Genomic DNA, 14,767 nt, shown 5'->3' with positions numbered 1-14,767 from the left:
ACCGCCTTGAACAACGGTTAGGAAAAAAATGACAAGTTAGTTTACACCGCCTTGAACAGCGGTTGGAAAAAAATAACAAGTTAGATTACAAGTATAGAATAAGTACTGTCAAGCGAAAGAATCTTGTAAAGTCACTCACGTTTTAGAGTGACCTAAATTGATTGATCTTGATTCATCATAGTATCACATCTTTTTACTGCTACATTATGAAAGCTATTAACATTACCCTTACCCTCATGACTATCTAGTTCGTTTTTCTTGCTCCAACCGTTCCAGCGGTTAATTGCAAACGCATCACTCCCAGCTTGTCCCTCGTTGTAATCTCTAAAAGGTAGCAACACAAACAAAAGGCCTTATGCACTTTTTCACTATACTCAAGCCAACAATGTATTCATCAGACCAATCTGAATCAAATCTCCGTCGAGTATCTTCAATCTCCCTCTGCGGGTAATCAAAATTAGACGGTGGCCTGTAGTTCCCCTTGTTAAATATATGCGCAAATCTCATCTTGCTTCTTTGGATTTCGTTTACTTTGAAATTCTCTTCCGATAAGCCGGATCATAAGGCAACTCATCAAAATTATTCTGTATGAGTAGTAGGCTTTGGGAGACTAGCTACAGTGACATTTGATGCACTTTGCATACGTCTAATGGGTGACCTTGATGTGCATGTATCATTCTCTGGATCCGGATCTAGTGACAGAGTTCTCTTCGAAAAACACCGCTCCATAGCCTAGATCAATCAAAGTCCATGGAGAAACGAATAAAAAAACTAGGGCAAAAAATCCACTATCATACTAGGCTATTGGGATAGATAAAACATACATATGAGAGAGAAGAGATGAGACAATGTAATGTAATTACCTCAAAGTTTGTACTACAAATGTTGCCGCTGTCGATCTGTAGGTTGTAGGCATGTAGGCTGTAGCGGGCCTGCTTGCCGGTGGCGTGCGGCGGCTGAGGCGGCAAGGCGTCAGGAACACGAATAGACGAGAGGAGAAATCAAATGTGAATTAAAAAACAAAGAGACGATGAGGCGTGCGGATGCGTATGTGACTAATCATTTTTTTGGAGGGATAGGGTACGTTTATTTTTAGGGATTGAAGGGATGCCTACGTGACTAATATAATCACGGTGACTTTTTTTTTAGAAACGCTAATCACACAGAAGGAGTCAAGGACTCCTCGTGGGCTTCTCACTTTTGAGCCCTTTGCTTAGTCGTTCACTTGATAGCCTCTAGTTGATGGGGTCAGCCACGATATTTTAATGGGTTCATGTCTGGTAAATAGGCACCTACACACCCGTACGGAGCAAATTCCGTTGGGTTGAACCCAACACCTGTACATTGGCTCCGCCGTTGCGAAATCACCATCCCGCCAGCCCCGCCGCCGCCTCGCTCTGATACCATGTTGTGCTTTGAGGAGCAGCAACCTGGAGAGCGGCGACTGCACATTAGACTCGGGTGTGTACGTGTTTTGTCGAGCAGACAACTTACTCCTTCCTCACTTCTAGGTCAGCAACACACATGGGCCAGGCCCATAACGGTTCAATAGATTTTATTTCGAAACACGGTCGCACCACATTACTGAAGAAGTTGCCCACACACCGCATTTGTGCGGGCCACTGGGCTAGTTCTCTATATAGCAGATGATGAATGTGTTGTTCAGGCTTGTGGGAGTGACGTTGCCGTTTTGCTTCATAGGTTTGATAGCTCGCACGTACATACCTTGGACGGCAAAGGACATGCTATGCGGAGATGAGATCACTAGTAGAAAAAGGGTCAAATGTTCAACTCATTAGTCCCGGTTTGTATTTGAGCTGGCACTAATGTGACTATTAGTGCTGGTTCGAACGGCTATGCATTAGTGTCGTTTCGTGTTGAACCTTTAGTACCGGTTCGTGCCACGAACTGGTACTAAAGGGGTGGTGGCAGGCTGGCGTCAGGCCGGGGGCCCACGAGCCCCTTTAGTGCCGGTTTGTGACACAAACCGGTACTAAAGGTCTAACCTATAGTACCGGTTTCTGTCACCAACCGGCACTAAAGAGTCTTAACCTATAGTCTCGGTTGGAGACACAAACCGCACTATAGGGCAATTTTCAAACTCTACCCCCCCCCCCCCGCGCGCCCCCCGTATCGCCATTTCAGTTTTGAAAAAAACAAAAGAAAATGATAAAAAACTTCAAAAATTAAAATCCTTCGAGATGTAGTTATGTTACTACATCTACAAGTTACGAAAATTTAAAAACTTAAATTTGGACATGTTTTGCAAAAAAGTGTGACGAAAAAGTAAAACGACTATATCTTTTGCATACGATGTCGAAAAAAACATATAATATATCAAAATGTTCAGCACGAAAATCCGCATCCAATTTTGACCGCCTATGGCCTGTTTGCAAATTTTTAGAATCCTCAAATTCTAAAAGGAAAAAAAGATATGCTCAAATTTCAGTTTTTTTTGAATTTTGGTCAAACTGTGGTCAAACTACTTATTCAAGAAATATTAGTGTTACTAAATAATTATTCAAGAATATTAGTGTTACTAAATAATTGTTTCAGTTTTTTGAATTTTGGTCAAATCTGGTCAAACTATGGTCAAACTACTTATTCAAGAAATATTAGTGTTACTAAATAATTAATGTTTTTTTAGAATAATAGTTTCAAACTCAAACGGTGAAACGTGTGACCTAATGCTCAAGCTAAACTCCTGAGGGTTAATAGGATTGACAGCTTACATTTGTCAGGAAAACAACAAGTGTAGACTTGGAAAGTAGGGGGAATAGAACTCCGAAGTTAAGCGTGCTCAGGCTGGGGTAGTGAGAGGATGGGTGACCGGCCGGGAAGTTAGACGATTTGGAATCAGTGATCCACACTTGAGGACTTAAGAGGGGTGATTAGAGACTAAATCATCAAATAATTCAGAAAATTGAAAATCGAAAAAAAAAATCAAATTTTTTCCAAAAATTCAAAAAAAAACTTTAGTACCGGTTGGTGTTACCAACCGGTACTAAAGGTCCCCCATACCACGACGCGAGCTCACGCCACGTCGTGGGCCTTTAGTGGCGGTTCGTGCCGAACCGGTACTAAAGGGGGGGGTGGGCTTTAGTCTCCACCCTTTAGTGCCGGTTGCAGAACCGGCACTAAAGGCCCTTACAAACTGGTAATAAAGCTCCATTTTCTACTAGTGGATTGAAAGAACTCCTGCGATAAGAGGAATTGAAGTGGGCATTGCGGGCTAAGGTTCGCAGAGTTGTCCAAGGGGACGCCAATACTCAATCCTTTCATATGATAGCTAACGGCAAGCACAGAAAGAAAAGAATCTTTCAGCTTGAGCAAGATGAGGGGACGATCTTAGGGCAGGAAAACCTAAAATTATATATTACCAATTACTATAAGAAGCTTTTTAGGCCGCCGGAGGATAATTTTGTGTCCCTGGATGAGTCGAGGATAGAGGATGTCCCTCAACTAGCTGCGGATGAGAACGAAATTTTGACTGCACCGTTCTCTGAGAAAGAGGTGTTTGAAGCTATTTCTCAGATGAAGAACAATAAAGCTCCGGGGCCGGATGGATTCCCAGCGGAGCTTTATAAAAAATGCCGGCATATTATTAAGGGGGATTTGCTGCCGATGTTCCATGATTTATTCTCTGGACAGCTTCAGTTGTTTCATCTGAATTTTGGAACTATTACTTTGCTTCCTAAGAAAACAGAGGCCGTGCGAATTGAGCAGTTCAGGCCAATCTGCCTTCTTAATGTAAGTTTCAAAATCTTCACCAAGGTTGGGACAAATAGACTCACGCAGATTGCGCACTCTGTGGTGCAGCCGTCCCAAACTGCTTTCATGCCGGACAGAAACATCCTAGAAGGGGTTGTGGTCCTTCATGAAACGCTCCATGAAATTCATACGAAAAAACTAGACAGGGTTGTTTTCAAAGTGGATTTCGAAAAGGCGTACGACAAAGTCAAATGGCCATTTCTTCAACAGTCCTTGCGTATGAAAGGTTTTGATCAAGCCTGGAGACAACAGGTAGAGTCTTTCACGCAAAAAGGAAGTGTTGGAATTAGAGTAAATGATGTCATAGGTCACTATTTTCAAACGCATAAAGGCATGCGACAAGGAGATCCGATGTCACCTATTCTGTTCAAAATTGTAGTTGACATGTTGACGATTCTAATAGGAAGGGCCAAGGATGCTGGTCAAGTAGGCAGTCTGGTACCTCATCTAGTTGATGGAGGTGTATCTGTCCTACAGTATGCCAATGCTACTATCATCTTTATGGAGCATGACTTGGCAAAAGCGAGAAACATGAAGCTGGTGTTATGCTTGTTTGAACAATTGACCGGATTAAAGATTAATTTCCACAAGAGCGAATTGTTCTGTTTTGGAAGAGCCAATGAGGAACAAGAGGCATGTAAGCAATTGTTCGGATGTGAATTGGGGATTTACCTTTCACTTATTTGGGTATACCAATTCACCATCGTAAGCTAACAAACAGAGAATGGAAAAGCATTGAGGATCGTTTTGAGAAGAAACTGGGATGCTGGAATGGCAAACTGATGTCATATGGAGGCCGTTTAATTCTCATTAATTCGGTTCTCACAAGCATGCCCATGTTTCTTCTGTCTTTTTTCGAGGTTCTAGTTGGAGTTCGGAAAAGACTTGATTTCTATCGCTCCCGCTTCTTCTGGCAAAGTGATGATCTCAAGAGGAAGTATAGACTTACTAAATGGGACATTATTTGTCGACCGAAGGACCAAGGGGGTCTCGGGATCGAAAATCTTGAGGTCAAGAACAAATGTCTTCTCAACAAGTGGATGTATAAGCTATCTAGTGAGACCGGGGCTACATGGGCACAGATTCTGCATAATAAGTACCTTCATTCCAAAACTTTATCCCAGGTGACAGTGAGGCCAATGGACTCGCCTTTCTGGAAAGGACTGATGAGAGTTAAATCAGTCTTTTTTAATCGGACGAAGTTTTTTAGTGGGAACGGTACTTCTACGAGATTCTGGGAGGATACGTGACTAGGAGATATGCCCCTCGCGCTTCAATATCCTTATCTCTATAGCATTGTTCAATAGAGAGATGCAACCGTTGAGACAGTATGTCAGTCAACGCCTCTTAATATTCACTTCAGGAGAGCTCTAGCCAGAAACCGTTGGGAAGCCCGGCTCCATCTTGTGAGAAGATTGATGGATGTTCAACTAACTCAACGACCCGATCAGTTGTGTTGGAAGCTAAATAGGAATGGAGAGTTTACGGTTAAATCCATGTATTTGGATGTTATTAATTCTAGCTCTATTCCTAATTCGAAACATGTTTGACATGTCAAAGTTCCCTTGAAAGTTAAAGTGTTTATGTGGTTTGTACACAAACAAGTCATTTTAACTAAGGATAACTTGGTAAAACGCAACTGGAATGGATCCACTAGATGTAGCTTTTGTGATCGAGATGAATCCATCAAACACCTCTTTCGTGATTGCCCCGTGGCAAAAATTCTTTGGCAGTCTGTGCACATAGCCTTTAATATTACTCCGCCGAATAATATCAACACGTTATTTGGGACGTGGCTTGATGGGGTTGAGCTCCAAACAGCGAGACACATTCACGTAGGAGTATGTTCTTTAGTATGGGCTATCTGGAATTACATAAATGATTTGGTCTTTAACAGAACAACAAACACTCATTTTTTGCAGGTTATCTTCCGAGCTACGGCGTTGATCCGTATGTGGTCGCTACTCACTCCGACGGAGGCCAGGGAGCGTTTGGTTACTGAATCTATCCGATGGGAGATGGTAGCACGGGATATTTTCAACCGGTTTAGATGGCGGTCATATAATAGGATAGGCAATTAGTTTTCCTATCTTTATCTTGCTAGCCGGTTGTGGTTTGATCTTTGTTCTTGTGCTCTGTGTGAGCATTTTTTGTACTTTGTTGAGACTTTAAGACTGTTGTTGAACTATTTTGCTTGGTAATAAAGGTGGCCGTATGCATCGTTCTGATGCAGAGGCCGGGGATCCCCCTTTTCAAAAAAAAACTTTGAAGCCTGGTCTGTATCTCATCTTTGGCATTCCAAATCTAAAGAGTTCTGAAGCGTTTATCGAGACAGTCTCAAAAAATTACCCTTCTATGTCCTCGTCCTATACTTATGCTCTCTTCCTACTCCTTCTAGGTGTTTAAATACCACTCAACCCAAGCATTCAAAACCACTAGTGATATAATTAAGAAGTTAGATTCTTGAGTCTTGTTTTTGGTCTTTTATTTTACTGTTGTTTGTTTTTGCTCATGTGTGCATTTTAGCAGTGACGACTCCTGGTATTCAAAAAATAGGGTCTCCGCTGCCCATGTGTGTGTGGGGTCCAACAATTGTCTTTAGTCGGAACGCTCCACGCGATCGGTCGTGATTAGCTCCATCTAAGGTCAGGGATCGTGCACTCGAAAATGACAACGAGCCTCCATGCACTTTTTAGTGTTTGGGTTTAAGTTTCAGTATATGTATAGATAGATAGATAGATAGATAATCTCGGGTCCTGTACCGGTTGTCTGAAATCTGAAGACTGGATCATTCTCTGCGCTTCTTCATTTCACACAATTTACACTACCTTTTCCTCGTCATGTAGCATCCTCTCTTCCTCCTTGGTGTATAAATACCACCCAACTTTAGTCTCCAAAACGTCCAACCAAATCACATATCTAACGAGAAAGGTAATATTGATGAAGGTATAGGTAGCAGTGGAGACCGGAGAAGATGGGCAAGAAGAAGCTTGCCCCATTGTCATTGTTCCTGGCAATCCTCCTCATCACCTGCTGTAAGTCAAAATCTCTCCTAGATGCATAAATTTTTCTAAAAACATTTGTGCATTTGGTTCAAGTTTGTTGTGAATCTCATGTATAATTTTGTGTGAAATTAGGTGAGATGGTGGAGGAGGTTGGGGCGAAGCTGGTGTGCAAGATCTACTGGCCCCTGTGCATCGAGAAGTGCTACAAGTCCGGCAAGTGCATGCGCTGCTGCAAGAACTGGGGCTTCGTCCACGGCCGCTGCAACCCCTTGCGCGGCATGGGCTGCTACTGCTGCGCCGACGACTCTGACCCCGGTGATGCCGCCCTCCGCCGTCGCTACCAGTACCACCAGCAACAGAAGATGGTCGCACCGCCGCCTGAATCCTGACCACCACCTTTCTTGCATAAGATAGCTCCCTTCAGTGCTTCACAGTCAGTAGTGCATGCCATCTATATGGAAGAGTCAATTCAGTCAAGCAAACAGCAAACAAGGAATGCATGCCTGACAGAATTACTGGATTCTGTTGGCTAATAAGTACGTTGCGTCCCAAGTCTCAACTCCAGCCCTTTTTAAACCTCAAACCGTAACTTTGCGTTGCGTCTCAGCATTGAACAAGATAGACTCGAACTGGATCATACTCAAAATAATATTGTGCAAAAGTTTCTCAGAATAGGAAAGATGTACTGCATTATTTTACTTATTTTTGGCAACGTATATATTTGGCTGTCGCTACACAAGGAGAATTTGGAGTTGCTGGGTGTGCGATACTGAAAAGCTACCAGATATTATTCTTACAAAGCAAATTGACACATCGTCAAGCATTCTAAGACAAAATGAACAAGTGCATCTCATCCTATCCTCTATTCTTAAATAGTTGCAATCCACTACCTATTTTTCCTCTTCATGCAACTATGCCACATCATCAAGGCATGCATGTGGTCATAAGTTAAAATTTGTGAACTACTCTATTCATACAACCATCACTACCACAAACAACACTTTTCCCGATGGCCAAAAACCCACAGGAAAATGACAATTACTGTCAGGAAAATATTTCCTGTCGGCTGACCTACATGCAAAACTTATTAAGAATAAAATGACAGGGAAATTCACTAATGCCTGACAGTAAACCGACAGTAAATACTTTCCTGACGGTTATTCCTTTCGGCCACCCTCAGGAATATCTTGATTCGTCAGGTTTAGGAACCAAATTTTTGTAACAGCCAGCCGACAGGGAAACATGCTTTTTCCTTACGTGGTTGACACTCGGGGAAAAAGGGAAAATATTTTGCATGCTGTATTGAACAATTCCAGAATATTTGTATAAATGATCAAGTTGGACCATGATCCACATCATTCCTCTGCGCATGCATCCAAAATCAGTGTATACATAGCACATATCAATCCATGATCAGATATCTGGTAATTGACATGTGAAAAGTTTACTTGCTCAAAGGAAATAACATAATAGTTGTACACATACATGCCTTTCCCTCTCTAAATTTTTATCCATCACCTACATACATATCAGCTCATAAGTTTCTATCTCATCTAGACTACCACCGATGTTCTCATCATCATTGCTGCATATAGTGTTGCCATTGCTGACGTGGTTGTCTATAGCACCATCATCTAAGCTAACATGGGATAAATAGGTGTCCCCCCCCCCCCCCCCCCCCCCCCCCCCCCCCGCGAAGTCATTTACAACATTAATGAGAACTACTATTGGAAAAATAAAGGGATGGCCAGAAACATATCAGGTAGATACATTCTTAAAGAGGTTTTGGCCCGCTTTGTACTCCCTCATCGTAAATAAGTAATGCATAAATAAATAATGGGAGAGGTACTACCAAAGTGTTATAGGTACCTGAGGTATAGGTTTTGATTTGCATCCCACTTCTGCTTTAGATGATGCAACTCCTTTGTCCATCCATTTTGACCACAGAACTTCGCCCATTAGGAGGCATCCACATGTTGTTTCATCATTGGTACAGAAATCTTGTTTGACCACAATTCCATGATGCATTACCCTTTTTCCAATAAAATAAACAACAAAGAATTATGGGCATACTTCATATAAACATTCTAATGAACCATCTATCCGGTAGTGTAATCAATAACTTGAAGACATAGATAAGAAGCAAGGAAAAAATGCAACACACATCACTTCCCTCGGAGATATTATTTTCAATTTTTAGTTCTAATCTATGAAGTAATCAGTGTGCTAAGTTCAGAAACAAAATCAGCCCATGTTCTTTTCAAATAAGCAAATGGCAAAAATGATGAAAAAAAGTTGATCATGTATATAAAAATGCTAATCAAGCATTTAAAAAAATGTCGAACAAGTATTTAGAAAATGTTAATCAAGCATTTGAAAAATTAAATGTGTATAGAAAAAAGGGTTGACCATGTATTAAAAAATGATGAAATGTTTTTATCATTGTATGAAAAAATGTTAATCAAGCTTTTGACAAAATGTGGAGAAAGTATTTGGAAAATATTGATCAAGCATATGAAAAATATTAAATGTATATAAAAAAATGCTGATCATATACTAAAAAAAATATTTGATCATGTCTATAAAAATGTTAATGAAACATTTGAAACAAAAATTGAACGATTATTTGAAAAATGTTGATCAAGCATTCACAAAATGTTAGATGTGTATAGAGAAAAAAAAAGGGTTGAACATGTATTAAAAATTTATTAAATGTTTTGATCATTCTATGAAAAAAATGTTGATCAAGCTTTTGACAAAATGTGGAGCACGTATTTGGAATATCTTGATCAAGCATTTGAAAAATGTTAAATATATATAGCAAAAATATTGAACGTATTAAAAAAATAATGAAAATATTTTTATCATGTTTATAAAAATGTTAATAAAATATTTTGAAAAAATGTTGAGCGAGTATTTGAAAAATATTGATCAAGCATTTGACAAATGTTAAATGAGTATACAAAAAATATTGACCTTGCATTAAAAAAATGATGAATTTTTTGATCATGTATTTAAAAATTTAATCAAGAATTTGAAAAAACAGTGAGCAAGCATTCAAAAAAATGTTTACCATATATTAAGAAAATGATTAACATGTATTTTGAAAATGTTGACCGTGTATTTGAAAAAGTGTTTACTAACATGTACTCCCACTAGTGTAAAAAACGCTCTTATATTATGGGACGGAGGGAGTATAATAAAAATGTAGGACATGTAACTGAAAAATGAAGAAACAAAAAAATAAGAAAAAAATGAAACCCAAGTAAACGAAAAAAAAGAAACACAAAGAAACCTGTTAAAATATAGAAACTGAGGTATAACAAAGAAACCAATGAAAAAGTAAAAAACCAAAGTAAACCGATGTAGAAATAAAGAAAATCTAAGAAAAAAAGAAAACAGAAGGAGAAAAAATAAAAGACCCGCGGTTTACTTGGGTTCAGGCGGCGGTGGTCAGGATTCAGGCGGCGGTGCAATCATCTTCTGTTGCTGGTGGTACTATTAGCGATGGCGGAGGGCGGCATCACGAATGTAGACAAAAACTGCAGTTTAGATGTATATATCTAACTTCGTCTATGTAAACCTGTAACTCGGCCTTCTCGGCCTTTCTATTAATGAAATGAAATCAGCGCGCGCTGTTTTTCTTCAAAAAAAAACAATAATCATATTTAACGTGTTGACAGGATGTCGGAGCAAACGCAGGAGTTCTACGCCGAAGGTTTGGGATGATCTTTTGCTATTTACACCATTATATGAACTTATATGGTTTGGTTATATGCATGTATGCATCTCTGTGCTCACACTTTGAGCTTTCACGTGTTTAATCGTCTTTCAAAACGAACGTTTGTATCAGTATTTCACAAGACTCAGGAGCTTGCTCGTAGATGTTATGAGAGGATTCGTGATAAGAATAAAAGGCTTCGTTTGGAACTGAAGTGCAAGATATTTGATCTTGACTTAGCATCCAAGAAGCTGGATGAACTAGCTTCAAAAAGTATCTCCCAAGAAAGGAAGTATGAGGAAGAGAAAGAACAGGTGTGTGATGCCTTGCATTTTGTATTGAATATCTCCTGGAATTATGGTAGTTTGTTTTCTCTTCTTTCTCTCTTTTTGGGGGTCTGAGTAGGGTGTTTGATTGCTATTTGCTTTTTTTGCATAGCAGCATTCTGCTTAACTGCTTATTACTGGTTTTCTTTCCCCCCTGTTTTAGTTTTCATCTGATATTCTGTTATTGAATAATACGTAAAGAAGGATCATAACTTGTTTTTCCAATTTTTGTTTTGAGAAGCTTAGTGATCTGAGTGTTTCTCTGTACTGTTAATGCAGAGGGAGAAACAAGTCGCTCTATTATTTCACATGTTAGATCAGGAACTGAATGCCAAGCAGAAGCTTGAGTTGGAAACAAAGCAGCTGCAGAGCAAATTGGAAGCAGTGAAACCTATGCAAGGTGAAGACTCTGAATCAAAGAAGAAAATGGCTGAACAGAGTGAGGAGCTGCAAGACAAATATGACAGAGTGGAATCAATTGTTCGGACTTTGATTACCAAGGAAAGACAATCCAATGATGAGTTACAGCTTGCTCGGAAGGCACTGATACGTGTAAGTTACCTCATTGACTGAGCACCTGTCCATGAGATGGTGATGTGTTACTGTTGATGATTTTGCATAACAGCTGAAATCCATTCTCCTTTTGACCTGTTGCATGCTCTACAGGGCTTCCAGGATCTTACAACTGACCGAACATCTATAGGCATCAAAAAGATGGGCATGCTTAACCTGGAATCACTTGAAAAAGCTTTCAACCAGAAATTGTCAGAACCTGCTGAATCAAGTTATCATGCTGCCTTATTTTGTGAAAAATGGGAGAATGAGATAAGAAATCCAAAATGGCACCCTTTTAAAGCTATCATGGTTGATGGAAAAGAAATGGTATATATCTCTTTACTGTTGCTACTTCACAATTTGCTTTCTCTAATATCGTGTGTCAGTGGTTTCATGGTAGACTTTCGGCTTTGCAACCATTTCTGCAGTACATGTATTTCTTAATAAACTCTGGTGGAAATTAGAGGTGCTTAGTTTAATTTACTCTTCCAGATTTTCTTGATTAACCCAAAAGGAACAAAATAGCAGAGAGTAATCTTTTTTTTCTGGTATGCTCCAAATGGTCTTTACCACATGCAGATTTTACAATGAATTATTTAATAGATTGGTTTAGTTTATATAACACTGAAACATTTAATTCCCTTTTAAGTACAATAGTTAATTTTATTCCATGGATGCTTAATTACTGACTCTGTCTATTTAGGCGTATATATGTTACCTAAGACACGTACTAAAAATGTGGTGTGACTTTGAAAAAATAATAATTTGTAGAGCAATTCCAGGTTTGTCCTTGAGGGCTGGAACATACGTTAGTGTGTTAGAGCATCTCCAGTCGTTGGCCCCCCCAGGACGCATAAAAATCGCCTCCTGGGGCCGAGCCGGCGATTCGTTCGGCACTGGGGGGCGGTTTTGCGCCCAGTCGTCGCCCCCAGTCGCCGATTTTGGCCCACTTTTGAAGCCCCATTTCAGCGAAAAAGGCCCATATGGGCGAGAATAGGCCCATATTCGGCGTGGTTCGCCGTGGCTCGGCATTCAATTATCAACATAAATATTTTTTATCACATATTTCATCACAGAAAATTCAAATACTTCAACAAAATAGTTCAATACAAATTATACAGTTCAACAAATAAAAACTCATATTTCATCACACGTCGCGCCCGGTGTCGCCCTTGAGCCTCCATAGGTGCTCTATCAGATCTTGCTGCAGTTGATGATGCACCTGTGGGTCTCGGATCTCCTGACGCATACTGAGGTAGGCAGTCCAGGTTGCCGGTAGCTGGTGATCAACATGAGATGCTCTTCTTCCTGGACGTCGGCCTCGGCTTCCTCCTCCAGCAGCGCGGCGAGCACTTCCTCGTCATCTGAGTCCATCGCCGAGGCAGGCAAATCGTCGAACACCTTGCGCGCGGTGGGCGTGCACCCGCCGCTAAACTGCCCCTCCGCGGCCGGAAACGGCGGCCGGAAACGCCCAGCTGGTGTCGGAGGGGCTGCCGCGGCGAACCTCTGCTATTTTTCAGGCGGGGAATGGCTATCTACCGATGAAGGGCGGCGGGGCGGCGCCGGGATATACCTAGTGGCGACCGAGAGCGCGGGGGGTGGGAGGCGAGTCGGGGAAGAAAATCTTGACTTTTCACCTGACGGCGTGGGCCAGCCGCGCTTTTCCCTTGCGCCGGAGCCCCCAAGCGCCCCCCAGCGCGCCGGGTTCGGCCTGCGGCCGCCGGGCGGAAAAAAGGGCCGAACCGGCGCTTTTCGTCGTCCTAGGGGTGCGACTGGGCCTTTTTTTTGGCGCCGGCGCCGAAAAAGTCGCCTGGGGGACCTGTTGGGGGCGTGGCTGGAGATGCTCTTAGGTAGCTGCTCTGGGCCGGAATCTACAGAACTTATGCAGAACCATATCAGAGTGATTTGCTCTATATTAAAGTGTTGGTTTCTTCTAATTGTCGATTTCTTCTGATATGGTCAACTCTATAGCATTTTTTTCTTCAAAAAAGTTATATGCCAGTTATCTACCGTTTGCTCAGAGTTATATGTTGGGATGTCGACCGGTTAAAAATGCACGCTAGTCAACTGAATCAGGAATGTGAATTGTTTTCACTGCTTGGGCTTGCTTAGACGACAAAAAAATGTTGCACAATATTACTGTTACTTCCCATTCTAGATCCAATGCTAGGCTAATTGGGTATATCCTGGTAGGCTTCTGAAATTTATGACATATACGTCGTCTATGAAGCTCTGCCACCATGTGGAAGAGTTGTTTTTCCTGAACATTCTGTAATTCACACCTACCACCTACTTGGAACACTCGTTGTGTAAATTTGACATAACTCTCTGCAATGATATATGACCATATATACTAATGGAGTATCCGTATCTTAAGTTAATCATAACACGCATGTAACAGCAAGCTTGGCATATCCATGAAATGCAGGCTTTGAAGCTGTGAATAATAGTTTGTTTGGCTTGGAAAAAATGCCGTCCGTCTAACAGTACGTGCTCTGCTGTAGGAAATTCTCTGTGAGGACGACGAGAAGCTCCGGGCTCTGAAAGAAGAACACGGGGAGCAGATCTGTGACTTGGTGACAAAGGCTCTGCTCGAAATCAACGAGCACAATCCCAGTAGCCGCTATCCTTTCAGCGAGCTGTGGAACTACAAGGAGGACCGGAAAGCGACCCTGGAAGAAGTCGTCGCGTACGTCCAGAACCAATGGCGACTGGACGGGAGCAAGCTCAAGAGGAAGCGCGCCGAAGAAGATGCTGGAAGTACTCAAGTGGAGGACATTACACGCTGAAGCTGCTGGGAGTACGTACTTATTGGACATGATGTTATTTTGGCCCCTTAATGGTGAGGCGGCTAGATCGTTTCCAGTAAACCTATAACTGTTCAGTTGCAGGAGTGGTGTAGCATTGACATGAATGCTTCCTAGTTATCCTGGGGTTTAAAATGAACGCGCATTTGCCTTTCGTTTTCTTTGGGATTAGTTTCTGAATTTTGCTGGAAACATGCATGACTAACAAGTAATTTTGCTGGTATATTATTGGCTCTCTGCATCTCCATTTCGAAATTATTTTCTGAAGATATGAAGACCATCCATTGTGCTCTGCTCAGGAGCATCTGTCGTGTCTTTGTCTGACCGTGCAAAAAATCCAGCGAAGGGAGTTGCTGGCCGTTGTTTGTTACTCCTTTTGTTATGAATTAACTCGAGTTCTAGGCTGTGTTCGGCAGCCCTCCACTCCTCGGTCACGGAGCGGAGCGGGCGGAGCATCCTTTTAGCCACTCCATAAATTAGAACTAGCTGCCGCTCCGCTCCGGAACGGAGTCGCGGAGCCGGAGGGAGTCCGAACAGGCTCCTAGTTTTCCATTAACCCAAAACCTTTTTTTGATTGTGTCT

The 14,767-nt window shown here is 41.5% G+C and overlaps 1 protein-coding gene across 1 annotated transcript; it reads left to right on the top strand.

The window, feature by feature from the left end:
• Window positions 1-10,460: 10,460 nt before the first annotated feature.
• On the top strand, window positions 10,461-14,167 carry LOC109765828 (uncharacterized). The gene is made up of 6 exons (XM_073495731.1): window positions 10,461-10,494; window positions 10,630-10,811; window positions 11,103-11,375; window positions 11,490-11,705; window positions 13,572-13,649; window positions 13,883-14,167. The coding sequence occupies exons 1-6, from the start codon at window positions 10,461-10,463 to the stop codon at window positions 14,165-14,167; spliced, it is 1,068 nt and encodes a 355-aa protein (XP_073351832.1).
• The last annotated feature ends 600 nt before the right edge of the window (window positions 14,168-14,767 follow it).

Source organism: Aegilops tauschii, chromosome 3, assembly GCF_002575655.3.
Source record: "Aegilops tauschii subsp. strangulata cultivar AL8/78 chromosome 3, Aet v6.0, whole genome shotgun sequence".
In the NCBI taxonomy this organism is placed as follows: domain Eukaryota; kingdom Viridiplantae; phylum Streptophyta; class Magnoliopsida; order Poales; family Poaceae; genus Aegilops; species Aegilops tauschii.
The sequence above is the reverse complement of the archived record's forward strand: the minus strand, read 5'-3'. Positions and strand labels throughout refer to the sequence as shown.